Source organism: Gavialis gangeticus, unplaced genomic scaffold (genome assembly GCF_001723915.1).
Source record: "Gavialis gangeticus isolate Ggan-Ray unplaced genomic scaffold, GavGan_comp1, whole genome shotgun sequence".
NCBI lineage: Eukaryota > Metazoa > Chordata > Crocodylia > Gavialidae > Gavialis > Gavialis gangeticus.
In genome coordinates this window covers 37,665,301-37,692,910 of record NW_017729000.1, presented here as the reverse complement: position 1 = coordinate 37,692,910, position 27,610 = coordinate 37,665,301, and the positions used below count along the sequence as shown (strand labels likewise).

Sequence of the window (27,610 nt, the reverse complement as noted above, 5' to 3'; positions counted from 1 at the left end):
CACACACACTAACTATAGGGACTGAATTCAGTCAGACTGCTGAAAAATCCCAGTCTGTACATAGGAAGATGAAGCCAGGAACTTGTTCTCAGAGCAATAATTGCATAATTAAACTTGGCGAGAAGTAAGAGAGTATTACCTGTGGGTATGTGTATGTGGCCTCAGATAAACCAGACATAACATGTAGCTATAGCTACTTAAAATCTAGGAGCACTGACAAATTTAAGATGATGTGCTGAACAGTATAACCTCTAATTCACGTGACTATACAGCGCACAAAGTTAAATGGTGAAAATATCAAAAGCAATCCCATTCCTGAACTCCTAGCTGCATCAGACATACAGTAAAGTTTTTGCTTCAGACAGAATCAAGCATAAGATAAATTTCAAAAATCAATAAATAGGTAATATTTGTAGTTAGCCTGGGAGTGTTTAGCCTGAATCGACATTCTCCAGTACCAAGATGATATAAAACATAAAGTAAGAAACAAAAAGGAAGAAAATAAAAATATGTCGATAAAATACAGCAATATAAATTCGTTTTTATACTCAATAAATCAATGAGAAAGAGAGCATGAAATAAACATCTGTCATTAATATAGAGATCAACAATAACCATTAGCCATCAAACAGGACATTTGCTTCAATGACTACCATTTGAATCCTCTGGAACAGAGCCACTGTGCTCATTAAGCAGTAATGACTGAGGCACATAGCATTTCCTGAGGATTAATGAATGGATGTCCAGGGGAAAATAGAGTGGAGGAGAGTAGATAGCCTGAGGCAAGAGAGAAGGTCATTAACCCCAGCAGTCATCAATCCCCATTAAATGTACTGTTCCAAAGTCATTATTGTCATTATTGTTATTAAACGATGAATGTTAAGAACGGGCCATATGAATATTGCAGCGATCAGGCTTAGGTTGGAACATTCAACTCATTTCTATAGAACTGCCCATCAGAATGCTTCATATTCTATTCAAGACATGCTAAAGATTATACTTTAAATGCTGCATCACGTTATTCATAACTAGTAAGAATAAGAACCATTAAACAACTTGTGCACCTCATCTGCACATACATTTTTTGAGGACCTCAGAATTTGTGAAAAGAACACCTGGCTCCAGTCATGACTGCAGGGTTAATTAGCACATGGATGCTTTGTGGGGAGAGTATCTGGAGTACACATACATACTAAGCAGTGCTGAGCTGTGGAGTCACCATGGCCTGAAACACTGTTGGCACTGCTGGAGCCCAGGCCAATGAACTATATGGTAAATCATGAGTCTTTTGGCTTTGCACTAATGTCATGCATAGTTGTAGGTACAAAAGTGATGCTTAAAAGTGTGTTTATGGAGTACCTGTGCTAAAACTTGCAGCAGTTTCAAAAGAGGTAAGCTGGATCAGTTCTGGATGAACTAAGTCTATGGGTACCTGTGGTAATATTGCTATATGCAAGTTACTACAGGTATATTTATTTTTTGGTCAGTGTTTTCAAATTTGCTCCTCACTTTCATGTGCTCAGGGAGAGCAGGGTCTGGTAGTAAGGAGAGGGGGAAGGGGCTGCCAAGGGAAAAAGTTGGGGTGAAGCCAAGAGCAAAGGCAATACCTGACCTCCCAGATTTATTTTCCCTGTTGAAGGCAAACCTCCAATAATTAGATTCTATACCTGGAGAATTATAATTAGTTCATAGATTTTCCATATATAGAATCTAAATATTGGGGTGTTTCATAAATTATAAGGCCAGAAGGGACCTTGGAAGATCATCGGGTCCAGCCCCTTGCACCAAGCAGGAAAGATAAGTGGAGGTCAGGTGACCCCAGCAAAGTGACTATCTAGTCTCCTCTTGAAGATTTCCAAGGAAGGTGATTGCACCACCTCTGGAGGTAGCTTATTCCACAGTCTGGACACCCTGACTGTGAAGAAGTTTTTCCTAATGTTGAGCCTGAATTGGTCTTCCAGGAGTTTGTGGTCTTTAGTCCTGGTTTTCCCCTTGGGTGCCCTGGTGAGCAGTTGCTCATGAAGCCCTAGATGTATTCCCCTAGTATAGCAATAAGCTGCTACCAGGTCCCCTCTCAGCCTTCTTATCTTCAGGCTGAAGAGTCCCAGATCTCTCAGCCTTTCCTCATATGGCTTGCTGTGTAAGACTCTGATCATACGGATAGCTCTTCTTTGGCCTTCCTCAAGCTTGTCCACATCCTTGTTAAAGTGCAGTGCCCAGAACTGGATGTGGTACTCCAGCTGTGGTCTCACCAGTGTTAAGTAGAGCGGAAGAATCACCTCCTTGGTTTTGCTGGAGATGCATCAATTGATGCATGCCAGAGTATTAATTGCCCTACTGGCTACAGCATTGCACTACCAGCTCATATTCATACTATGGTCTATTATTACCCCCAGGTCCCTTTCATTCGTGCAGCTGGTCAGTTTGGTGCTGCCAAACCTGTATGTGTGTTGGAGGTTGGTCATCCTGAGGTGGAGCACTTTACATTTCTCGATGTTGAACTTCATCAGATTATGATCCACCCAACTTGCTACCTGCCTAGGTCTGCCTGTATCTGTAGCCTATATTCAAGTGTGCCCACGCTTTCCCATAACTTGATGTCAACCGTGAACTTGCCCAGTGAGCTCTTCACCCCCACATCCAAATCATTAATAAAGATGTTGAAAAGTACTGGACCATGCACCAACCCCTGCGGGACACCACTGCCCACATCTTGAGTTGTCTTATAGTCAGGGTTGTCTTCCATTTGACACAGTTTACACCCTGTTGCACTCATTCAGCAGTTCTCATGCACTTACACTCAGCAAGTGGAACTGCAGTCTAAACAAGCACTGCATTTAAATTCACACACTGAAGAATACTAAAAGTAAAAACATCCGTCTTGAAGGTCAAATGGTGGGGAAGATTCTCATGTTAAGAGATGGCATGTAGTCTGACTAGGTCAAAGGCACACGTTCAATGCAATTTACCACACTGGCGTCTACAAAACGTATGTGGCAATTCACACAGACATCCAGAAGCTGTTTTCTTTACACATTATGTTTTACCATAATAGCCATTAAATAAAAATGTATCAAAAGAAGCAAGTATGAGACAAAATCTTACCAGAAACAAGATTACTTCAGTAAGGTTGCATACTACATCATATGACTATCCATCATATGGGATCACAAGATCCCTCAGTAACATACGCTTATACTCTATAGCTCTATATTGCTTTACAAATTGTGTAGACCCATGGCCTAAATAAAATAATGATTATTTGTAAAATAGTAACTGCAATCAGTTGATATTAAGCACCCACATCTTTCTCATATATTTCATGCTACATTATATAAATATATAAACGTTAACCTCATACTTCTATGCAGGTATTTTTATTTTCATTTTACAGATGTGCAAACTGAAACACAGAAACATTAAAGGCAAAACCTGCATTGGCTTCTTATTTTCAAGCACATTCTGAATATCTATACCTCCAACAGAATTATTACCATAAATGAAATGTTGAAGTACAATAGTATGCTTTTTTTAGTATTGCCAGTTTTGAAAGCAATAGCCGTGTCCACAAAAGTACAACTGGGCACTAGCCTTCTTAAAAGTTTACTTTAAATGAGTTTCTCAGCATATGTTATCACATCTTCTACTAAAATTTTAACAGGATATGAAATCATAAGTCAAGGTCAGTGCTCATATTTGATTAATATTCATAGCTCATATTGAATACTCATTTGCAGAGAGCTATATGAATAATTTGAACAGCAACTGGTTGATATATATGTTCTCATTTGCAGAGAAGAAGAAATAAATTAGCATCTAAGAGAAAAATATAATAAAGCTCTCATGTCAATTGAGCTCTCATGCCTTTGACACTGTTTCTCACCCCATGCTCATAAAAAAACAAGGCGACTGTGGCATCGATCCCTACACAGTCAGATGGGTGGCAAATTGGCTCGATGGTCGCACCCAGAGAGTGGTGGTGGATGGGTTGTTTTCAGCCTGGAGGGATGTGAGCAGTGGAGTTCTCCAGGGCTCAGTCCTTGGGCCTGTGCTATTCAACATCTTTATCAGCGACTTGGAGGTGGGCATGGAAAGCATCCTATCCAAATTCACTGATGACACAAAGATGTGAAGAGAAGTGGGCACACTGGAGGGGAGGGACCATATCTAGGTAGATCTGGACAGGTTACAGAGGTGAGCAGATGAGAATAGGATGGAATTCAATGCAGACAAGTGCAAGGTGCTGCATGTAGGGAGAAGGAACCCGCAGCATACTTATTGCCTGGGGAACACCCTTCTCAACAACGCAGTGGCTGACAGGGATCTTGGAGTCAATGTTGACTCCAGGATGGACATGAGCTGCCAATGCAAGGAAGCGGTCAGTAAGGCTAACCACACCTTGTCGTGTATCTACAGATGCATCATAAGCAGATCTAGGGAGGTGATCATTCCCTTCTATGCGGTGCTGGTCAGGCTGCAGTTGGAGTACTGTGTCCAATTGTGGGCACTGCAGTTCAAGAGGGATGTGGCTAACTATGAGAGGGTTCAGAGAAGTGCCACTTGCATGGTCAGGGGGCAGCAGGCCAGGCCCTATGAAGATAGACTAAAGGGCCTGAATCTATTCAGCCTCCACAAGAGAAGACAGAGAGGATCTGGTGGCCATCTATAAACTCACCAGGGGGGACCAGCAGAAAACAGGTGAGGCTCTGTTCCCCTGGGCACCACCTGGAATAACAAGGAATAACAGCCACAGATTGATTGAGAGCAGGTCCAGGCTTGATATCAGGAGGCACTACTTTACAGTTAAGGCTGCCAGGCTCTGGAATGGGCTCCCAAGAGAGGTGGTGCTCTCCCCTATTTTGAGGGTCTTCAAGAGGAGGTTGAATAGATATCTGGCTGGGGGATTATGATCCCAACACTCATTCCTGCCTGGGGCAGGGGGTCAGACTTGATGATCTGCTCAGGTCCCTTCCAACTCTAGAAACTATGAAGCAATCTTCTTGATATCTGAAATTTGCTGACTATGTAGGTGGACAGATACAAAATGAACTGGATGCCAAGATTAAGCACAACACCACTGTCATGAACCCAGTACCCTGCACGTGTAATTTCAGCTCTGACAGCTTGCATGCCAACAGATTTTTAACTGGTCATTAAGAAAAAAAATCTCATTAGAAAAGGACCATAAAATACGTATTATGTGATAAATTATAAGAAAATGGTAGTTTTGTGCCAAGCTTACAATGTTGGGCTGGAGGAATAGGAGAATGGGGAGAATGTTGTTCATGGTTAATTTTTATTATAAAACTGACTACACCTGTCAAAGATGGTTATGCCAACCTTGGAATGTTTTTGATTATTGAACAAGGGTGAGCAGTTATGTTAGCTGGTGGGTCACTTAATGAGTTTTGGTGTGCTGTCAAGGCCCGCACACATAAAATCTTTTAGAGAACATCATTTTCACAAATTATAGACAAAAAACACATAGAACTAACAACCAAAACACTTGTTATAAGACATTTAAATTTTATTTCAAAAAATAATTTTATTCCCAATTTTTTTTGAGTAATGTATATAGAAGTGATTACATAATATCTCAAAATAAAGACTCTTGTGAATTGTGTGTGGGGGTGTGCATGTGTGTGGGAAGGGCTGACCTTGCACTAGGTCCCAGGAGCTGGCCAAGGGTGGGGGGAGGAAGGGTGAGGGTCACAGAGTGTGTGCAGCCCACCCCTCACATCCAGCCCACAGCTGCCCCCGTGGTGCTCTACATGGGGCTGAGTACTCCCACACTCCTGTCTGCACCTGCCAGCCCTGGCCCCGGCCAGTGTGCACAGCTTCCTGGCAGAGTTCCCTCTAAGCTGCGCAGGCACGCTCATGCCGCACTATCAGGCATGCCTGTGCAGCCGTGCACACAACACAACTTAGAAGGAACGCTGCTTCCTGGTGGATCTAGTCAACTGGCAGGTGCCTGCTCATTGGCCAGATCCAATCAGTTGGCAGGCCAGATTTGGTCTGTGGGCCATATTTTGCCCACCCCTGTCCTAGAAAGACAGAATTGATTAATTATCAAAATGCAAAAGTGAATTCATTTGATAGCAGATGGCTATAGAAAAAAGGGGGTTTTCCCTATTTTTTGTAAGTACTGAACTGCTATTTCTGTTTTTAACATATACACTGTTTTCTGCTGATTACTATTCTGTTGTCCTGATGGTTTTTTTCAGAGAAGTCAGTTTCACTGTGTAACCAAAAAGTTTTTAAGGTTTTTTTAAATATTTGGCATATGAGCAATAAACCAGCTTTATACGGCAGGAAGCTTTAGGCAAACTACTTGCAAGGAGCACATTATAAGCATTCATGACGACCTCAGATTTTACAGCATGCCACTGCATGATTTCAGGAGCCCACAGTAATATAAAATATATTTTATTTTTTGACAAACTATCATTTGCAATTTTTAAGAAAAATAGAACGTAGGATTGACCCATTCCTAATGGTGGACCCCACAAATCTCACAGATGCTTGCATATGTGTTTTTGATGATACCTACTGCAAAATAAACATTCATAATTCTATTTGAACCGACTTGCCCAAAGTTCTTACATGTATTAATTATTCAGCTTCTGGCCATTATAAACATAACCAATTCCAGTACCCATTTACAGCTCTGGAACTGGATTTCTTTGAGATTCTAAGGTCCTTATTGGATTCAGATCCACACCCAACATTATGTAGTACGACTGAAAGTAACCTCAATTTCCTTGAATTATTACTCTGAAAATATATTTTCTTGTATTTCATTCTAATGAAACATTTATGCACTTCATATCACAAAATATTATTTTTCAGTTTCCATTTCAGGCATCCTACTATGGGGGGCCCCCAAGCATTGCAAGTGGAAAATATTGAGAGAGAAAGACAGCAGGAAGGGAAAAGAGTGTTCATTCAGACTGTTCAACTGCAACTGTTGTCTTTTTATTTTCAGAAAAATATCTGCTATTCTGCAAATGCTGACTAGGTGGTCTGGACTACCCTGCTGATGCCAAAGTATTTATAGATTTCACTCAAACAACAGTTCTTCAGACATGCTTAGCCTTGTACTTGGATGAACTAGAAAGTAAGGACCATACATCAATAACTGCTTTCACAGAGTCCTTTTGGATGCTATACTTTTCTCAGTCACAAGCCACTGATTTTTGTTTGGCTTTTTAAGAAGATTAGTTTCAGCTGCTGAAGTAAAAGGATGGGACAAGAAGAGAAAGCATCTCTGAAAGATTAATTTCAGTTTAATATTAACAGATATGTTCCTACAGGCATATTATGCATCAAAAATGCTAGTGCCCAAGTCAGTTATTATATACTCTGTAAAAAGAAGAAATATTTAACAGGTCTACAGTTCAACACCGGATTTCTGAAGGGCTAACTGTCAACAAAGGGGGCATCAGAAAAGCAGTATTAATATTTATCTTTACATTACATTAGTTAGGAGTAAATATACCTTATTCTACTGTAATTTATACTTTTGTTACCTATTAAACAACAATGCTGGAAAATGTAAACATTAAGGTTTCCAAATGATCTCCTTTATAACTTTCTCCTTGGATTCAGGATTAAATTATTAGTTCATCCTGTTGTTGCATCTAACTAGCTAGCTATCTTTCTAATAAAATAATATTTAAAGCTACAAGGGAAAATTGAAAATAATTTCCCAAACAAAATACACCAGCTAAGAAACACAAATGGTAACAAGCAGTAAAAGGAACACAGTTAAAAAGCAACACTTAAAATTGTCATTTGGATCTGGGGTATAACCACCAGGTGCTTTTGGAATGACCTAATGAAATGGGTCGCAAAGAAACGCGTTACTTGCAGACCTTAAACTGCGATTCAATGGCCCAGCAAAACATAAAAGTACGTCCTGTACTATTGAAACGGAACAGCCTCGATTCTGTTGATTTTGTGAGGCAGCCACACCACCGCAGAATCAAATCTCAGCAAGTTCGATTCCAAGATGACGGTGCAAGCAAAAAGCCAATGGGTGTCACTGATTTGGACATCGAGCCTCCCAAAGACATAGCATTTGTGACCGGACAGGCACAAACATCTAGGCACCAGAACTTGCCAAACTACCCTCTTTGTTTTCCGAGGGCTCCAAAGGGGCTTAAGAACATTGCTATTCAGACTTCTCCTAGCCTCAGGAAACACTTCCCAGTTTTTAGGAGGAAAAAACTGATAACAAGCAAGTCTTTAACAGAAATGCCAACTGAGCCTGAAAGCACTGTCCATGTCAATGGCAACCTTTCTGAACAGGATCTCCTGTCCTCACACTTTTCTTATTTAAGGATAACTGAACATTTAGAAGATGGATCTAAGAGAGACCAAATAACCAATGAAGTATGTCAAGGAGTGCCTAAAGCACAAAGCAATGGACCCATCCACCTGGATGCAGATGCTTTCTCAGTACTGGAAAAGGCAACTGTTTCTACCCAGGTGCCTGAATACATACATCTGAGTTCTCCACAGGCCAATAATGCTTCCATTTATACTCTGGACATGCCTATGGATTTAAGTGACTCAGCACATTCTTCTACTGCAATGAAACAATTGAATGAAAGTTGTATGCAGCCATCAAATTCAAAAAGATCTTACTTCTGCTTGGTGAATACAAGTAACTGCAATGAAGTTAATGCACAGCCTGATTCTTGTGAAGCAGATAAAAGTGATTCTGAGTTACTTGGATCAAATGAAGACTCCAGCACTACTCCATTATCACCTCCATCGAATCACAGTTCATCATACTGTATCTCCAGAGACCATCAACAGCTTGCACTGCCTGAAACAGATTCTGACTGTATGACACTGACTAATGATGATCAGGCAGTAATGTCATTGTCCAGAAGTAGTGTGTCAAAATCTGTTCCTTCATATCAAACTGAAACTGAGAAAAGTTCTACACAGTCAGACGTACCAGAGTATAATGATTGTTTAGGAAGTTTTCACATAAAGTCCTATCTTCCAAGGAGTAAAATAAAACCACAAACTAACAAAGAGATTAGAGAAATAAATCAAATTCACTTGGCACATGGTGAATTATGTGCCCTACAAGGCAGGCTGCAGTCCGTAGAAGAATCTTTGCAGTCAAACCAGGAGAAGATTAAAGTCCTCTTGAATGTAATTCAAGACCTGGAAAAAGCCAGAGCCCTCAGTGAAGGGTATGGTGTATTTTAATATTAAAAAGCTATTTTACTAAGTAATTTATCAAAAGTCAAAAGTAGTTGTTTGCTTTCTTTTAACCTTTGCTCTCAAAAATCTCTCTCTGAAATATTTTAAAAAGAGTTTGGAAAACCATATCTTATCTACGATTTCTGATACTTGAGCCATTTTAGACAAAAACAGATGCCTTCCTAGTTCGGCTTTACTTGATACTGAACGTTGGTTGAATTAGGGTTTATTTAATTCATATCTTGACTGAGGTTATGGTGTCATAAATATATTAGCACATGAATTTTATAAGTTGGTCTCAATTCAGTTATAGGCTGTCTCATACAAATGCATAAATTCAAAGGCATTAATAGTGCATATCAGACACCATTACAACAGAGCTTTTGTCTCACTACTACAGTTAAGTCTATGGCAGTTTAGCTGTACCAGAATTTTACACTGGCTAAGTGTACCTAATATCAATGCAGTTTATTTCAACAAAAAATGGTTCTGCATTCCAGGCCTTCCTTCCTGAGCAAAATAAGTTATTGGCCAAAGCACTACATCTACATGAGGGATTTCTGCCAAGACAGTTATGTGGGTCACATTTTATTAATCCCATTAACCAAGAAAACTAAGGCAAAAGAAAGGGTTACCAATTTAAGAGTGGTGACTTAAGAACAAGAAAAAGACATACTGGCAGGACAACAAAGTACATTTCTATCACTTGTACTCTGAACATTTTCATGTTTTGAGCAGGTGCCTGAAAATTTAGAACCATGCACATGCAGTAAAACAACATGTGAAAATTATTAACTAGAACATGACTGAGGAACAGCAAGCCAATGTTTTAAAATGACTGTTCTCCATACCAGTAAGACCCATATAAAGCAAAAATGTATGGCCTGTAGTAATGCTTCATGTTTTTCAGCAAAATCACTAGCCCCTCTTGCAGCCGTGTGATTTATGCATCTAAAATGTGCATTAGACTTTAGAGCTAGGTACAGATATTTAAAAAAGCCTGAGGGGAACTGATTTCAGTTACGCAGTCTTCTATAAGTGTCATAGTTTATATTGGTACAGTGCACACATTCATCCTTTGGTAGGGGGAGCAAATCTGAGATTGGGTTCTGCCATTTTTAAACCAGTCTGTATGTGCTGAACTTCTGTTATGTTATGGATATAGACCAGTTGTCTGCTGAACTTCTGTTCTGTTATGAGTATAGACCAATTTTCAATCACTTATACCATTAAAAGTGTAATGTCTGTACCTGGCCCAAATGGGACAGCCTGTCTATATGACTTTTAAAAGGCATACAGAAGTAGGCCCGTTTCCATTATTAGTATCTCAAAGGTGAAATGTGAGAAGCAAGGATGTTTATGGTATGAGAGTGGTTATGAGCCACATTTTTTCCCATGATACCTTTTACTGGACCAACTACATAGTTAGGGGAGATGTTAAGCAAACTTTTGGGCACAAAGTAAGCATCTTAAAATAGTTGATCACTTCTATACTGTTTTACAGGGTTTGTAATGGCTTATTAATACTCAAACTTAAAGCAGTGGTTCAGAATAGACTGTATCTGCACATTACAAATTTCATAGCTCTATATAAAGAAATAAATAATAATGAATCAGGTTGAGATGTTTTCTATTGTTTAAAAAATGTTACAAATAATTCATACCTAATTGCTTTCTATGAAAAATAAGGGTCTAATTTTATAAAGGTTAAATGCAATAATAGCACATGCAAAACAACTATCTTGAACACCCAATTTTTTTTCAGTTACCTCAATCAACATGAAAATAATATATGAAAATGAAATTGTCCAAAATGGACTATTTATAGGTATAATTGATGAGGATACACAAGTAAATTCTATATTTTAAAATTAGACCCTGTATGTCAACAGCATGTAATTCTCATATCTGGCTATAATTAAGGAGTGAATCCTACAGGATCTTTCATATTACTAAAAGATTCCAAAGCAGCAGAAATAAACTTTCACAAAAAGATGGGACCAGATTTGGGATGGAAGTTGGAATCCAAATGCTTGTAAAGAAAAAAAAAATGTAAAAAATGAACAAGAGTGGTACAAGATAGAGCTGAATAATCTATCCCTATAAATGTTATCTAGATCAGGGGTGTTCAACCCCCAGCACCTGGGCCACATCTGGCCCACAGTCCTATGTCTTCCAGAACACAGAGCTCCACAGGGGGTTGGAAATTTGATGGTGGGACAGCAGTGATATTAGCACACAGAGCTGGTTAGGGGCTGTTAGGCTCCAGGGCCCAAACCCAGTGTGGGATGCCAGATTGGAGTGGCACCAGGCTCCCCAAACCCCATGAGCTGAGGTGGGAGGGGGCACTGCCACACTCCCAAGAACCAGTCCTGGCACACAGGGCTGGGAGGGGGCAGTGCCAGGCCCCAGATCCCAGTTCTGGCTCTCAGGGCTCAATTTGGCCCACAGGGTTGAACACCCCTGCTCAGTAGATAGGCCAGGCTTCCTCATGCAGAAGTCTTCCATTCTTAGCTGAAATGCTTAGTCTGAGGGTTGGATTTGCCTTGGTGCATTTCAGCTATTTCTGACAACTAATTTTCTAGGCACACTAAATATGTATTGAAACCTTCCCATTCACAATATTAATATTATTTAATTGATGCATTAAGTAAATATATAATAAATTTTTAAAATCATTTAATCATGGATAATTTATTTTAATCATTATAATCATGTAAATATTTTTGTAAGAAGATACTATGTTCTAACTCATTAATTCCAATGAGCTTTATCAAGTTAGTTTTTTTTAAATGTTAAAGTCTCATCTCAAGCACTTCTCCACATTCCACAACTCCAAATTGCTCCTCACTCCCTAATCCTGCACCCAACATTTTCCTTATTCATTTTCATCGATTTTTTTCCTGCCTTTCAAAACCATCCCACTGTATAAACCTACTGCCCTTCAACACCATCCTATTTTCTCTAAATGAAAAACAGATGGGTATGAACCTGACATTAAAAAAACAAACATTTATAAACTACAAAACCAGTCTATCCTCAGTTGACAAAAGCCTGCAAATTCAAAAGACTCCATAAAGGTCTGACTATGAAACATGCGCTGTATGAATGTGCGGTATGCCAAATACTGACACATCGGGTTAAGGAAACATCTGCCCAAACTTCCTCATCACACTGAACAGGATTAGAGTGACCATCACTTATGAAAGCAAACTTCCTAGTATTTATAGATCTGAATATTCAAGAGAACAGCAGCACTGTCAGTTAAAACATAGATCAAACCATATGTACTTTCTTCACTTTTATTCTGTTAATGCACTGTTGAAGACTGGGATACTTATGAGTTTCCTAGCTGGCTCTGTTCAAGCTTCAATCCATCTTTCAGAATTCTTTCAGAATTTACCGACTATGATAGTAAAACTGTATGGATGTAAGATTTTTTTTGTTTGTTTGTTTTTAGCAATACAGCTACATGTGTACTTGTGTTGAGAAGAACAATGGCAAGGTTTATTTTGCAATATATCCCTACTGAAAAGAATAGTCAGAGATTAGCTCTCAGAAAAGCCATCAGATCATAATTTAGGGCATCTTTTAGGCCTTATTAACTCATTATTCAGTTAAACTGCATTAAACTTAATGGACTGGATCCTCGAGATGTAAATGGCCACTAAAGAGGGTTGCCTGTTTCGTGTTACTATATCATTACTAAGATTGAAGTCATTTGTGAGAGAACTCTAGCCTGGCCATGAATATATCCACTGATAGCTAGTCTACAACTGTGCCAGTTTGCTCATTTTGTAAGGACAGATAGAAAAAGATTTGTTTCCTTAATTTAATTTGCAAATATAAAAATTATCACCCAGCAAGAAGATGTTGAAATAAGAATCCACAAAATAACTTATTTTTGATGGAAGAAATTATGTTTATTTGCTTTCATGGGCCATTTAAAATTTCAGTCTGAAAGGGAAAAAAAAGAATGAGTGTGAAAAAAACAGCAAAAGGAATAAAGGGAAAGGGTAAGTTTCCATATACAGAGAGCATAGATCTTTTAAATACTTTCAAACGTGTTTACATAAAGATGCCTTCTTGCAACTAAAGTGTTCTTAGAAGAGTTAATAGCTATATTGAGTAGCCAGCCTTCCAGAGAATCTTATATAATGTAGTTATGACAGTGCAAGTTTAAAGACAAGTTTAAAGACAAGTTTAAAGACAGGTTAGGATGAAATATGAATATACTGTATTCTTTGACTAGCTTAAAATCAGATGCTTTATATAATAGATTTTGCTGCTTAATTTATGTTTAAAATAACAAAAATGCACAGAGAATGGCATGTTGTGATAAGAGTCCTACCTTGTCAGCTAACAGGTTTTTGTGAATTGAATGAACTATTGTCCATTGCAGGCGCAACTTCTACCGCACTGGCCAAGACCTCAACAACTGCAGCACTTGCCAGAACACTGCATGTATCATTTACAGGTACTTCACTACTTCATGCTACTTGATATAGTATGTATAGATCTTACAACAGTGTAGCTGTGCTATTGTAAGGCATAGGAAAAAATATTTCTCAATTATTTAGAAAGGGTTCAATGTTTAAGAAAATTAAACCAGACACTTCCGTTGACATTACATAGCATCATTTTCACTACCATGCTTTGAAATCCTGTGGAGAATTCTCTATCGATTGGTATTTCCTTTGGGTGTTACTTCTTTAAAGCTTATGTTTTTAAATGAAATTAGATTTTAGGACAGATGAATAATCTGCAGGACTAACTTCTTTTCCAGACTCAAGTTATACTTGCTGTTTCATGTGAAAAGTATGCAAGTATAGTACACAAATGAAATCACATTTCAATTCAAAGAATGTTATTTTCTTTGAAAGAGTGCAATTTATTTATTTTAATTAATCCTATAATTAAAGTTTAACTTAAATAGTTAGTTGTAGCCAAATAACTTTGCAGTACTTTCTGGAAGCAGTGAATATGCAGGTTTAAATCCATCAGCTCAGTACAAGCTTGTAAATCTCTCTTGATGCTGGCTGGACTCAAGAACCTAATCATCAAGGAATTTAAATGGCTAATATCCATTGATTTCCTCTTCCTTTAGAATTGTATTTCAGTTGGCACCAGGAACCTGAATTCACTTGATATATGCTATTAACACTCTTTGTGACATAAGATCAGCATCAAGTATGTGCTCATCTTAAATAAAAGTAAGCAATTGTACAAGTATGTATTTTCCACAGCTAGGGATCCTGGATGTAACTTACAGTTCACAGCAAGCATCATGATTTTTTAAATATATCATTACAGAATTTGACAGTAAGTGACAATTGTAATATGGAATACATAGAGGGGGGGGTTTGTGCGTGTGCTCAGAATTGGAGATATTAGGATTGTGGTTTTTATTATTTTTAGCTATTCAATTACTACAATCAGTATTACTTTAATTGAATACAGTTCTAGTTTGGATCTGTTTTCTAGATGTTTCCCACTATTTGAAGAATGTTAGGCTACAAGATATAGTGCTGAGATAGAACTGCTACATACAGTTGGATAAGGGGAGGCAGTTTTATCACAAACACAGACAGATTGCTGCTTTGGTGCAGCTCTTGGTATAGGATGCAAACAGCAGCTGGAATGACAGAACAAGGATCAGCTGAGGCTTAGGGTCTAAAGATATGACAATAGGTTCAAAATAAATGTCAATACCACATGACACATACTCTTTTCATATAGATTGTACTTTAGGATTTTTTTTTCTTATCACTGTTCATTTAAGGGATGACAGTAACCTCTCCTACACTTTTCTAATGTGCCACTACAAAGCAATGGTTTCAACAATACTCAGTTTCATTCACTGAATCATAAAAAAGACTTCTCATTCCCATTCAAGGAGGAAAGTAGAATTGGCAAAGAAAGTTCTGCATCTGTGGCTTGTATAAAAGCTCAAAGAACTATCCCCCTCATCACCACCACCCTCCAAAAAAAAAAAATCACCTAAAACAAGATGCTACACAGTGCTTAATTATTAAGAACACTTACCTATCACTTTTCAGTGAAGCTAACAAAAAAAAAAGGAAGTTTCATAACCACTCTCAGGCAGATGGAAAGGAATAGATTTTTAATACCTTCAATCCTCGGTAGGTATGGCTGTGGGAAAATGCTCACAGCCCTTAGTGGCCAACTACTACTCTAAGATGAGTAAACAGAATTGTGCTGCTCTATGGCTACAACTCTTAAATCTCTTGGTGGTCTGTGGAAATAACTCTGAAGGCAAGATATAAGTTTCTGGCTGCAATTTCTTTGTGCACTGATATGAAGCCAGAACTGGTGGAAGTCTATGGGATTGTAAAGCTTTGGAGAACTGATAAATAGATGAGTCAAGGTGCCAGCCGACTACCTAAATTACAAGCTTACCACCTTCTTTTTCTGAAGAAACAGTACATAATTCATTCATGGTTTTAGTTTACCAAATTAATATAGTTCCAAGAAAAATGAATTTGCTATATTACTTACAAAATATTTTTAACAGAATTGCTTACATTAGTATATATATTTTCTAACAGAAGAGGTACTTTTTGGTTCCATACAGGAAGAATTCCTTGTCTGTTACATAACCTTCTTTCAACATACAAAAATCATGCCAGGACACACTATTATTCTTCTAGTTTGGAAATAATTAACATAACTTCTATGATTTTCTGCCTTAATGGTCTGATTCTTAACATTTGTTTTCCAAGTTCTCCAAATACAATTGAGGTTTTAGTCACATTTTTTTTCATTATTATTTGAAACTACACTACTTCTTGATACCAACATTTCAGCATTCAAATAATTAGGACAGGAAGGCATTTGTTTTGATGAAAGAAGAATAACATTAAAATAACATTACAAATCAGCTATGGTGAGAACTTAGAACTCTCATTTTACATTTCAAATTATAATAAAGCTTATAAGATACACTTCTACGTAGATCTAATAAGCTAATGAACAAGTGATAGGAGACATCCTTCTGCTTAGTTAAACAATCAACAATATTATGACAAACAGTTATGATGACTTTCATACTGTACAAAGTGTTCAGAAATGTTATTGATTGCACAGTTCTGTATTCATGTTCTGTAATTCCTAAAACAAAATTACAAGAAGAGTTTCAAATTACTAATTATCCAAGCTAAAATAATTTAAAGTAAGAAATGTTGTTGTAAGGATTCAGCGTTTTAGAACTTATAAAAAATGTTAAATATGGTATATATGTTGAAAACTGGAAGGAAAGTCAGACCACCAGCACACAGATAAAATACCTGTATGTCCTTTATTGGCATGGAGGCAAGCAATGCAGCCTCTCTGCCTTCTTAGGTCTTAGCCAAGATTGAGAACTTGAACAGTCTAAACTAGCTGGAGCCCAAGTCAGGCAGTACAAGAGAAGTATCTTGAGCATACCAGCTACAGAAGAGGTTCACACAGTTAAGACAAAATGATGGGCATGTGGGATTAACAATGTCTCCAACAGCCTACTAACGAGAACCAAAGCCCTAAATAAAGATATGGGCCAGGAATAGATGTTCAAAAAGCCTGAGGCAGAAGCAAAAGTTATGTACTTTAAGTGCCCTAGGTTAGATTGGTAGTAAACAGAACACAAGTTCATCCTTTGGTTGGGGGAAGGGGGACCACACGCAGGCAGCCTCCACTGGGTGAGGCCAGTTGTGCCCACTTCTGCACACTTCCCAGCTATCTGCGTGGGTTGCCAGGGACCGCTGAGCACAGCTGACTAGCTGTGCCACCTCTGATTGGCTGCTGGGCCCAGCTGAGCAGCCCTCTCCTCTCCACCCCACCTCCGCTTCCCCTGACAGCATTAGCACACAGTGAAAGCAATCCTGCTTGGCCATGCCTGGCAACCCTGGAGGGACTCCCAAACACCTACACAGGGACACCTATGCCTCTGCAGGTGGGCACAGTCCCAGGGAGCAGGACCAGGCTGCTGGGCACAGCCAAGCACCTCTTGCCACCCTCCTCCCCTGGCAGTGTCAGCCACTGTGCTGACAAGGGTCCATGAGAGCTGGAGGCAGGGCTGGCTGGTCACTCGGCCAGAGTATCTAAGTGCAGGCTGGTTGCTAGCATGCCTCCCTGAAAGGTGAGATTTGCGGGGGGCTACAAAGGTGCCTGGGAAGCCAGAGGACAGGGACCTAATGAGTCAGTAGAAGATCTGGTACAGAAGTTAGATAGAGTGATCTAACTTAAATCAAGTAAGTCTGATACCGTATCAATGCAAGTCTATCTTAGATCAGATTCTGTCTTTTTAAAACCACTCTATGTGCATTGAACTTCTGTTCTGGTACAGGTACAGACTGGTTTCCAATAATTTATACTGGTATAAGTGTAACATCGATACCTAGTCATGACATCTAACTTCTCTTTCTCGATGCATTGCAATGGCAGGCAAGTTACTTGTAATAACAGTCCCTAAATTTGTTTCTTTTAAGGCTGGTAAGTAGTCCTGCTCTGGGGACAGGCCACTTCTTATGCTGCCCAATGCAGTATTACTATCAAATTTTAGGGCACATAGGAAAGCTAAGGCTTTTCCTGAGAGAACATGAATAAAAGGATTAGTATTTATCAAGGGGGAAAGCCAGCAGAAAGGAATTTCACTCCCCCCACATTAGCTTGCATGCTGTGGAGTATTTTCTAATTCTGTACCTTCACTCAATGACTGTGGCATTAGGTATATTCAAATAATAGTCAAAATATACATATTTTGAAAAGATATTCCTTTTTTCCTTACAGTTTTCACAGAGCTAAACTTTTTTTGCCTTATTTTTAATTAAATTATCTTAGTGAGTTGAAATGCTAATAAGAAAGCATACAAATGATCTGAGCAAACAATTGTCTCATTTTAATCCAAAGTAGCTAGAAAATTTTATTATTTGCTTATCAAATCTTAACAGAATGTTCTCTAAGGTATAGACAAGCCAAGATCAAACTTATCTTGTTCAGCCACCTTTCTGCTAAAAATCTCATTATGTTCATCTGAAAAACTAGTGCAATAAATGAAAAAGGTACCTGAGAGACTATCCTCAGGATTTTCATTTTTTTCCCCTATGAGTTAGAACCAAAATAAATGAAGGTGGCAATATGTTTTAGGTGTTTGTGAATAATTTATCTCCTTGTAGCCAAAAAAGGAATGTCACAGGAATAAGGTTGTCTTGTTTATATGTCATAACCAACCCTAAAGAGATATATCTGACAACGTCAACATTAATATTTGCATTTATGAAAAAAGAAATATTGAGATCAACACAGAGCCATTTCCAAGAGGTGCTCATGACCTTAAATATGCCCCAAAATTGCAAGTAAAACTTCTGACCTAGTTTATATTGACTTGATCCTGCAAAGTGTATAGCATTCCCAACTGAATTATTGCCATCTATGATAAGATGACTGGCTCTACAGGCGTAGGGCAAGCAGTGGATACGATATACTTTGACTTTAGCAATGCTTTTGATACAGCCTTCCAAAACATTCTTGCAATCAAGCTATGGGGTTGGATGAATGGACAGTAAGGTGGATAGAAAACTAGCTGGATACTCAGGCTCAAAGCATAGCAATCAATGGTTTGACATCTAGTTGGTAGCCGGTATCAAGTGGAGGGTGTCAGGAGTCAGTCCTGGGGCTGGTTTTGTTCAATATCTTCATCAGCTATCTGGAAGACAGGATGGAGTGTACCTCCAGCAAGTTTACTGAAGACACCAAGCTGGGGAAAGTAGTAGATATGCTGGAGGGTAGGGCTAGGATTCAGTGAGACCTAGAGAAATTGGAGGACTGGACCAAAGAAATCTCATGAAAGTCAGTAAAGACAAGTGCAAAGTCCTGCAGTTAGGACAGAAGGATGCCATGCACTGCTACAGGCTTGGAACCAGCTAAGCAGCATCTCTGCAGAAAAGGACTTGGGGGTTATAGTGGACCATAAGCTGGATATGAGTCAGCAGTGTGCCCTTGTTGAGAAGGCAGCTAACAGCATACTGGGCTGCATTAGTATGAGCACTGCCAGCAGACTGAGAAAAGTAATTATTCCTCTCTATTCTGCACTGGTGAGACCACATTTTGAGTAGTGTCCAGTTTTGGGCCCCCCACTACAAAAAGATGTGGACAAGTTGTAAAGAGTCTAGCGGAGGGCAACAAAAATGGCCAGGGGGCAGGGGCACATGACTTGTAAGGAGAGACTGAGGGAACTGGGCTTATTTAATTTGGAGAGAACGGAGGGGGAATTTAATAAAAGCCTGTAACAACTTGCAGGATAGTTCCAAAGAGGATTTAGGTAGACTGTTCTCAGTGGTAGCAGATGATAGAACAAGGAGAAATGGCCTCAACTTCTGGCAAAGGATGTGTAGGTTAGATATGAGGGAAAATTGTCACTAGGAGGGTAGTAAAGCACTGGAACAGATTACCCAGAGAGGTTGTGGACTCTCCATCATTGGAGGTTTTTAAGACCTGACTAGACAAAGCCTTGGCTGGGATTATATTATAGGGGATGGTCCTATTTTGAACAGACGGTTGGACTAGATGACCTTCTGAGGTCCCTTCCTCCCTAATTTTCTATGATTCTATGAATGCCTAAGATCTTGCAAATTCTGGGAAACAAGAGGAACTGTGACAGATCTAAGTTACAGAAGTACAGAAGAGAGGTACAGTAAAAACAAGCCAAATAACTTGAAAAAGATATACATAATGATTTATCATCTGAAGTTTGAAAACAAAGGAACCACTGCTGCCTTCCTATCAAATATCAGAAACCTCAACTGAAGGGAGAACTGTATCTCCTCACTGGTTTCCACTTTATCTCTTTTTTTTAACCAAATGTAATTAATTACCCAAGCTATAAGGTAGGATGAATAAAAACAGCCCCCCTGGTGTTTGTACCCTGACATAACATGGTGTATAGGAGAATGCACACCAGTGCACCACAAGTGGCATGGGCAGGTGCTATGTGGTGCACAAGTGCCAGGCGCTCAATAAAGGGAGGTGGCAGAATGGAGACAGGGATCAGATCCCTGGAACAAATCTGGGGCATGAGGCTGCTGCTGCAAGAGATGGAATCAGGTATCACAGCCAAGAGCCAGGTTAAATCCATGGCCCTACAACTGCAGTAATTCAGGGCTTTGAGCCTTCATTGGTTACATAAAACAGTGATGTTTGCAGAGCCAGGAAAAGGTTAACCTGCCTAATGGTCCTGATATTTCCTCTTGCAGAGTGTCCTGCCTCTGCCCCACTAGTGCGGCCACAGCTGGAGCCCTCCTGCCTACATGGGCCCCTACTCCCCTGTCTCCACTCTGGCAGCCCAAGATATAAACTCTATCAGTTATGCTTCTGGGGAGGCGGTAGAAGTAAGAGGGGCACTTTGGGAGGAAGAGAGCTTAACTAGTGGCACACCTGCCAAAAAGTATGGCTTCTACTGGTCTGTGGTCTAAACATGAGACTGAATGACTCCTAAATACAAAATCATACTCTAACCTCTGATTGCTGTGTCACCTCAATCATAAAATTCTCTCAGCCTCAATTCCCCCCATCACAATTAGGAAGAATCACACTCCATTACACTTTGTAAAAGTGCCATCAGGGTACAATGATATATATGTGTAAATAAGCTGTAAAAGGTATGATCAGTAATAACATAAGCCAAGCAAAAATAATAATTAAAACAAATGTGACAGCTGACAATTTAGAAAAGGTGCTCTGAGATGCCAAAATCTCCTAACAAAAATTGTACTTTGCTGATTCTACAGTGTAATTTCTATTTTTAGTTACAGCTAATTAAACCACTGAACAACAAAGTGAAACATGCCAACAAACACTTTCTGACATCTCTCATGTATAATGACTCACTAAACGCCAGCTCTAGAATATTAAGTCATTAGTAATGCATTACCCTTGTGCAGAACAATCACAGCTATAGCTCAGACTCGGCCCATTTTAGTCCTCTCCATCACAGATTAACCCAGAGGGCTTTAGAGAAAGAAAATTATGGACAGATTAACTTGATTTAAAGATACTGGTCTAAGCCTTAATTAGAGAAGCAGGGATATGCATTACAGCACAAGTTTATAAACTAAGGCGATGACAACCCTGCTATTTTCATCCTTGTCAATAGACTGCTCTTTTTTAAAGCTTTCATTGCAGTGACTTTGTGGTTAGTAAAAAGAAAGATAATTTATTGAGCCAACTATTACTTCTCCTTCCCCCCCCATCACAGTAAGGTTGATTCTGGACTGTAAATATGGTGCATTTCTGATGTGTTGAAGTTAATTTAAAACTGTTGTAAGCAGTACTGAAGTTTTGCTTTGCAATTCATAATTATCTGGTAGTTCAGGATTGTTACAAAATGTGAGTTTTCATAACTTTATTTTCAAACAGTATGTGCAGTGTCTAGCATATTACATGATATTCTATAGGACTTTGCAGGATTAGTCTAAGAAGTAATAAAATCTAAACATTATGTCTTCTTGTAGATATTAAAAATAAAAAAATTAAAAAATGGTGCTTTACTTTAAGCTTGGCACATTCCTGTACCAAGCCCTACACATTTCCAGAAAAGGCAGCGCCTTAGCTGGACCCAGCTCACTCAACGTCTGTAAAGATCAGGTGCTTTAGTGCGGGGTGAGGGGGTGGCACTTTTAGCTAACAGGTGACTGAATCTGCTTTAGCTAAAAGTGCCAAAAAGCCCCATTGAAGCACCTGATCTACACAGACACTGTAGAGCCAGATCACAGTAATGTGCTGCTTCTCCCAGTAAAATGAGGTTTGGGGTTTTTTTTCACGTCTTCAAGCAGCCTAAAATGTAATATTACTGGCATATATTTTTTCTAATGAGAATACTTCAAAAATCTTCATATTTTTTGTTTGGGATGCATGGTATTTACTCCAGTTACAAATGCACAAAACATAACAATAATTTTAGCTATTTAAGCAAGAGCTAAGCACAAATTTGAAAAGATATTAAATAGTTTAGTATACCTCAACTATATATCACATATACATATATATCTTTATCTTACATTACACAAGTTGTACTGTCTAGAAATCTAACTAGGTGAGTACCTAATTAGGAAGTGCATTTTAAATGAAAATGTACAATGAATTTCCTTTAAGAGAAGAAATGCTCATTACTTATGTATTACTCCAGGCCAAGGAGCACAGAACAAGCTAGTTTTGTTCAGCCATACATAATGGGTACATGGTGCCACCTGGTTCTAACATTAAAAAATCTGGCAATTCAGCACAAGTCAAAATAACTTATCTACACAAATCATCCATTTTTAAAGTAGACAGAGGAAACAAGTAGATTACATCATTCTCTAAATGAAATACCATATTGACTTGAATACAAGATAATCCTGAATATAAGACAACTCCCCAATAATTAGATTTTATATGTGAAAAACTTATAAATTTGTTATAATTTTCCAGGTACAGAATCTATTTATTGGAAGTAAGAATTTTTTCCTCTTCCACTGCTACAGCATGGAAAATAAATCTGTGGGGTCAGGTAGTCTCCCTGCCCTATGCCCCCTTAACTTCTTCCACCTGAGGCCCTTATCCCCTAACTTACTGAAAGACCACGATCTCCCGGAGCACACAGAAAGTAAGGGGAAAATATGAAAATACTGACCATGAAATAAACATATCTGTAGTAATCTGCATATAGGCAACTTACTACACATATCCAAAGTTCAGCCAGAATTGATGCATTTTAACTTTTCTGAAACTGCTGGAAGTTTTAGTACTTTTGTCCTACATGTACTCCAGATACACCCCCACAAAGGATCCATGTGCTAATGACCCCACAAGTCATGAGTGGAGCCAGATGTTCTTGTCATGAGCAGGGATCCAGGTTTTCTGTTTCCCACAGAAAAACAGAGAAAACTATCGAGTTTCCCTTTTTATCAGAGAAAATATGAATTTCTTCTTTTAGCAGAGAAACCTGTTGATTCCCTGCTTTTGCTCCAGCCTACAAGAGCTGTTTGCAAACAGGGTGGAAAACCCCCAGTTCTGCCCAGAAGGGGAGGGAGCAGAGGGAAGGGTGGGGCATGAGACTCTCAGTCAGCCAAGGCTCGGCTCGGCTCAGCTCAGCCTCACTCTTGACTCCTGGAGTCTCTGCGGTAAGTGGAGCTTACATGGGGCTGGGGGCCAGGGGACTCTCTGGCAGGGCTGGAGGGTTGCGGGTCATGGCTGGGGGCACCGGCAGGGCTGGTGGGGAGCCAGGAGCCATCCCCACCCCCACCTGAGCAGGCAGCAGCATTGGGGGAGCTGGCTCCATGCTGCTTCTGCTGCAGCTGCCTGTTGTTGTGGGGGCAAGTGAGGGGCACCAGCAGGGCTGGGAGGGCTTTGGGGGCAAGTGAAGGGTATCATCAGGGCTGCACAGACTTGGGGGTAAGTGAGGGGTACTAGCAGGGCTAGAGGGGGCTGCAGGGAGCTTTTAATTTTAATAATGGATTTTGGGTTTTTTTATCAGAGAATTTATTATGTTTTTATCAGAGAAAACCAGGATCCCTGGACATGAGTCCTTGGATTCTCTAAAAAATTGTGTGTAGATGAGACTTGGAGCAACCTAGTCTGGCTCCACCTCATGGAGGGTGCAGCACACTAATTATTAGGGACTTACCCAAATCATGAGATCTGGCAAACTCCATGAAATCTGTGGGAAAATAAAAACTTATTACAAATAAATGCTGGCTCCCCAGTGGGAACCAGCAGTCCTCCCAAACTCACAGCCTGCCTGTTTGAAGGGTGGAAAGAGGCTGCCAGCATGAAGGTGAGCAAGCAAAATGCCTGTTGCCTCCATCTCTCACAGCTGATTGGCTGAGAGGCCTGCCTTTCATGCAGCCCCACCCCACTCCAACAATCAGCAGGGAGGGTGCGGCCATATGAAAAACACCCCTCAGCCAATCAGCAGTGAGGGATGGAGCTGTACAATGGACAGCCCTCTCCACCAATCAGCTAGAGGCATAGGGAGGCCCGGGCCATGATAAGGCCTCAAAAATGGCAGCTGGCCCTGTGACCTGCCCATGAAATCATCCAGCTGTTCTCAAGTTGGGTAGACCCCTACTAATCATATATGCCAGGCTGAGAGGGAGCAACAGAGGGATTCTGGGTGAACTGCTTGCTACTCCTCCCTTGGAGATGTTTGCCAGACATTTAAGGCTGGTGAAGGAACAGGAATCACTGGAAATGGGAAGAAAGATAGAACTCAGCTGTTGGAGTAAAGAGGAAGTCAATATGTATTCAATGTAGCAGCTCACAATGACTTAAAAAGAGTTGATGTTGAGGAGAACTGCATGTAATGGGCACTACCATATATCTTATTCAGATGGGCTGCACTGACCTATCCTTGTGGTACTTAAGGGTGGAGACCTTTGCACTACAGACAGGTCCCCTATGAGAGCCTACTATAGCCTCCCAATGGGACGATTTCATCTGCACACTTTATTTTATGGAGATTGGGGATTTCTCCCTAGCTTGCTCCTTTGGTCTTTTGCCTATGAGCAAGCAAGACTTGGAGGCATCTCAACCCCAAGATCTCTGGGTTTGGGACTTGCACATAGGATGCCTGTCGTGGATTTGGCAGTATATAAAGTTACCACTGGCAAGTATCTTACCTCCCAGGCTATTCAGCCTGGTACACCACATGAACATAAATGACTAACCTCTGCTCAGTCAATGGAATTTGGAAATGATTTGGCTAATTTGGCCTGAGACATGAAGTAATCATAATTAAAAAAACTAGCATCTTTGCCCATAGTCTTGTTCAGTATTGTGTTGGCTGCATTTAATCAGCTTCATAGTTAGTTTCCATTACTGAGCACATGCTGCTTTTGACAATAATTTTATTACAGAAAATGTATTTAATGAGGTTTCCTTGTATGCAAATATCAGGTGTGTGTATGGGGGGGGAGGGGATTCCCCATGCTGTTTGGAGAAAAACCCTTGTCCTCTATTTGAATAAATACCTATCAACATGTAGTTTAACACCAAGCTTGATTGATGCACAGCACTAGAAATCCCAAAGAATGAGGACAATTATTGCAGGTACTTTGTTTATTTTAGTGTGTATTGGTTTGACTCTTAAAATTGTAGTAATTGATTAGAGACTGATTTTTTAAGTGGTAATGGAAACTTGGCAGCAGAATTATGAAAATAAAAGTTTGCACAAATAAAATGAATTAAACTTAATTGTTTAAAAATACATTGTCATTTGAAAATTATCCATGATTATTAACTGACTGGGTTAAAAATGCTAGCAAACAAGGGAATCAAAACAAGTGCAGAAGAACAGGAATTATTTGGTCCAGGATATTTCACTTTTTAAAAATTTGTTTTTTTCCCAAGGTGAAATAATAATTACACTGCAAAATACTTGCCAACTCAGTAACATTATTAATATATTAATATATTAATACTATAATAAGCTTACATAATCTGGTACACAACATGTCTTGAAGATATCTAGTGATATTTATGCCAAATTATACTAGGAACACAAAGGCTCTGTAATTTTTTACTTATTTGTTTTAATTTTTAACAAAACCAAAAGGGCTTATCCAATAGCTATAGGTGCCTGTATATATTAATTAAAATATTACACAGAAAATAAAGCCAGTCCAATTCAATCTTACAACAAGATGCATAATTTACAAATTCTTCATTCTCAATCAAATTCCTGCCACAGCACCACCCTTCACTTAACATACCAGAAAACAGAATAATAGTGCAGTGAATCCAGTGTGACCACTCTACCCTGACAGACTGATACTCATGTAAATTCTCCAATAAACTGTAGAAGAATTTAAAGGTAAATGTATTGCAAGCAAGTTATGTCATGTTTATGTATAGCTACAGCAAACCTTCAGTTCTCTAGGGGCAAATCAGAGAATGCAAATATACTGTGGAAAGTGATGAACTTGCTATCAGTGTGATGACTGAACAATGAAGATGGAGATCACACTGTATATGTAATGAACATACTGTTAAACTGAAGCATATTCCAAAGGAAACGTTTCTATAATAGTATTAAGCATCCCCCAAGAGCTTTAATAACTGAAAAAATGCTTACGTAATCTACATAAAATATCATTCTTCCAAAAATATCTAAGATCAATTGGCTTAGGAACTGGCTTTATAAAGTCTACATTATTTTGCCAGCAATAGACACTAACCTTTGAGGTCAGTTCATGAAAAACTGTCTATTCAGAATTATTAAACTATTTTTTTACTTTAAGAAACATGGGAAATATTAGTTTTACATTATAAGAGATTTAATTTTCAAATTATTATTGGTATATACTTAAGTTATGATCACCAAAATGCTCTTGCTATGATGCTTTCTGGGCAAGCCATATCTATAATACAGCTTTCTGCAAATGTCACAATGTTGGCTGAGTATGCAGGAGTATGAAAGAAACCAAATATTTAGAAGGTGAAAGATAGAAAATAGTTATCCTTTCTCAAGAAGGTATGAGTGCTTAAGGAAATCAGTCCATGCAGCTGTTGTTCACAGAATCATAGGAAAGCAGGGCTGGAAGGGACTTTATAAGATCATCTAGTCTAGCCCCCTGCTCGCAGCAGGATCATCCCCCAACTAAACCATCACAGCCTGCCTGTCTAAACAGCTTTTCAAAGTTTCCAAGGATGGAGATTCTACAACTTTTCTGGGTTGCCTGTTCCAATGCCTGACCAACCTCACAGTCTGAAAATTCCTCCTTATCTCCTAACATAAACAGCTTGGAAAGAGTGCAGCAAAGAGCAACACTGATGATCATGGGCCTGGGAAGCAAGACTTAAGACAAAAGGTTAAAGTAACTAAGGTTATTTAGTCTGGAGAAGAGAAGACTGAGGTGGGAACTGATAAGAGTCTTCAAATACCTGAAAGAGAGGATGGGGCTGGGCTTTTCTCTGTGACCATATGGAAGAGGAGTGGAACCAACAGTCTCCAACCGTAGCAAGGGAAATTAGGTTGCAGACTTATGGTCAGAGTCAGCATCAAGGCTTGATTGTTCTATTCAGTTTGGAAAAACAAAGCAGAAAAAACCATTGCTTCCCCCAAAAGTTTATAAACTGAAATAAAGACCAGAAAAAAACAGATACACATATAAGAAAAACTTACAATACACATGAAAAGTCATCAGGGCAGTAGCAATGCATGGGGGGTGCACGTGCACCCCCTGAGAATGCTGGTGCACCTCTGGACAGGCCACAATCCCTGCTTAGACAACAGGTAGGGGGGCTGTGCCAGCCAGAGAGTGGGAGCACCGGATGAAGTGCTGTGGCCAGTTCTGAGACTGCCACAGCTGCTTCCAGGCCAGTGAGATTGACTATGGCCGGCCCGCCCTCCCCC

General features: G+C 39.4%; 2 protein-coding genes and 1 long non-coding RNA gene across 3 annotated transcripts in view; 1 reads left to right on the top strand and 2 right to left on the bottom strand.

Annotated features, from left to right (window-relative positions):
* The window catches only part of DOCK2 (dedicator of cytokinesis 2), an 849,953-nt gene that overhangs the window by 500,303 nt on the left and 322,040 nt on the right, over window positions 1–27,610 (bottom strand). The window lies entirely within an intron of this gene.
* Window positions 1–27,610, top strand: part of FAM196B (family with sequence similarity 196 member B) — a 256,405-nt gene that overhangs the window by 217,559 nt on the left and 11,236 nt on the right. Inside the window, exons 3-4 of the mRNA XM_019506523.1 lie at window positions 6,986–9,212; window positions 13,625–13,699. Coding sequence (XP_019362068.1) covers window positions 7,843–9,212; window positions 13,625–13,699 — 1,445 coding nt within the window. The 5' untranslated portion in view covers window positions 6,986–7,842. The remainder of the gene's footprint in view (window positions 1–6,985; window positions 9,213–13,624; window positions 13,700–27,610) is intronic.
* LOC109290134 lies at window positions 13,649–24,998 on the bottom strand. Its single transcript, XR_002095536.1, has 3 exons — window positions 24,924–24,998; window positions 17,629–17,634; window positions 13,649–13,660 (listed from the first exon to the last, which is right to left on the bottom strand). It is a non-coding gene; the product is annotated as an uncharacterized LOC109290134 (long non-coding RNA).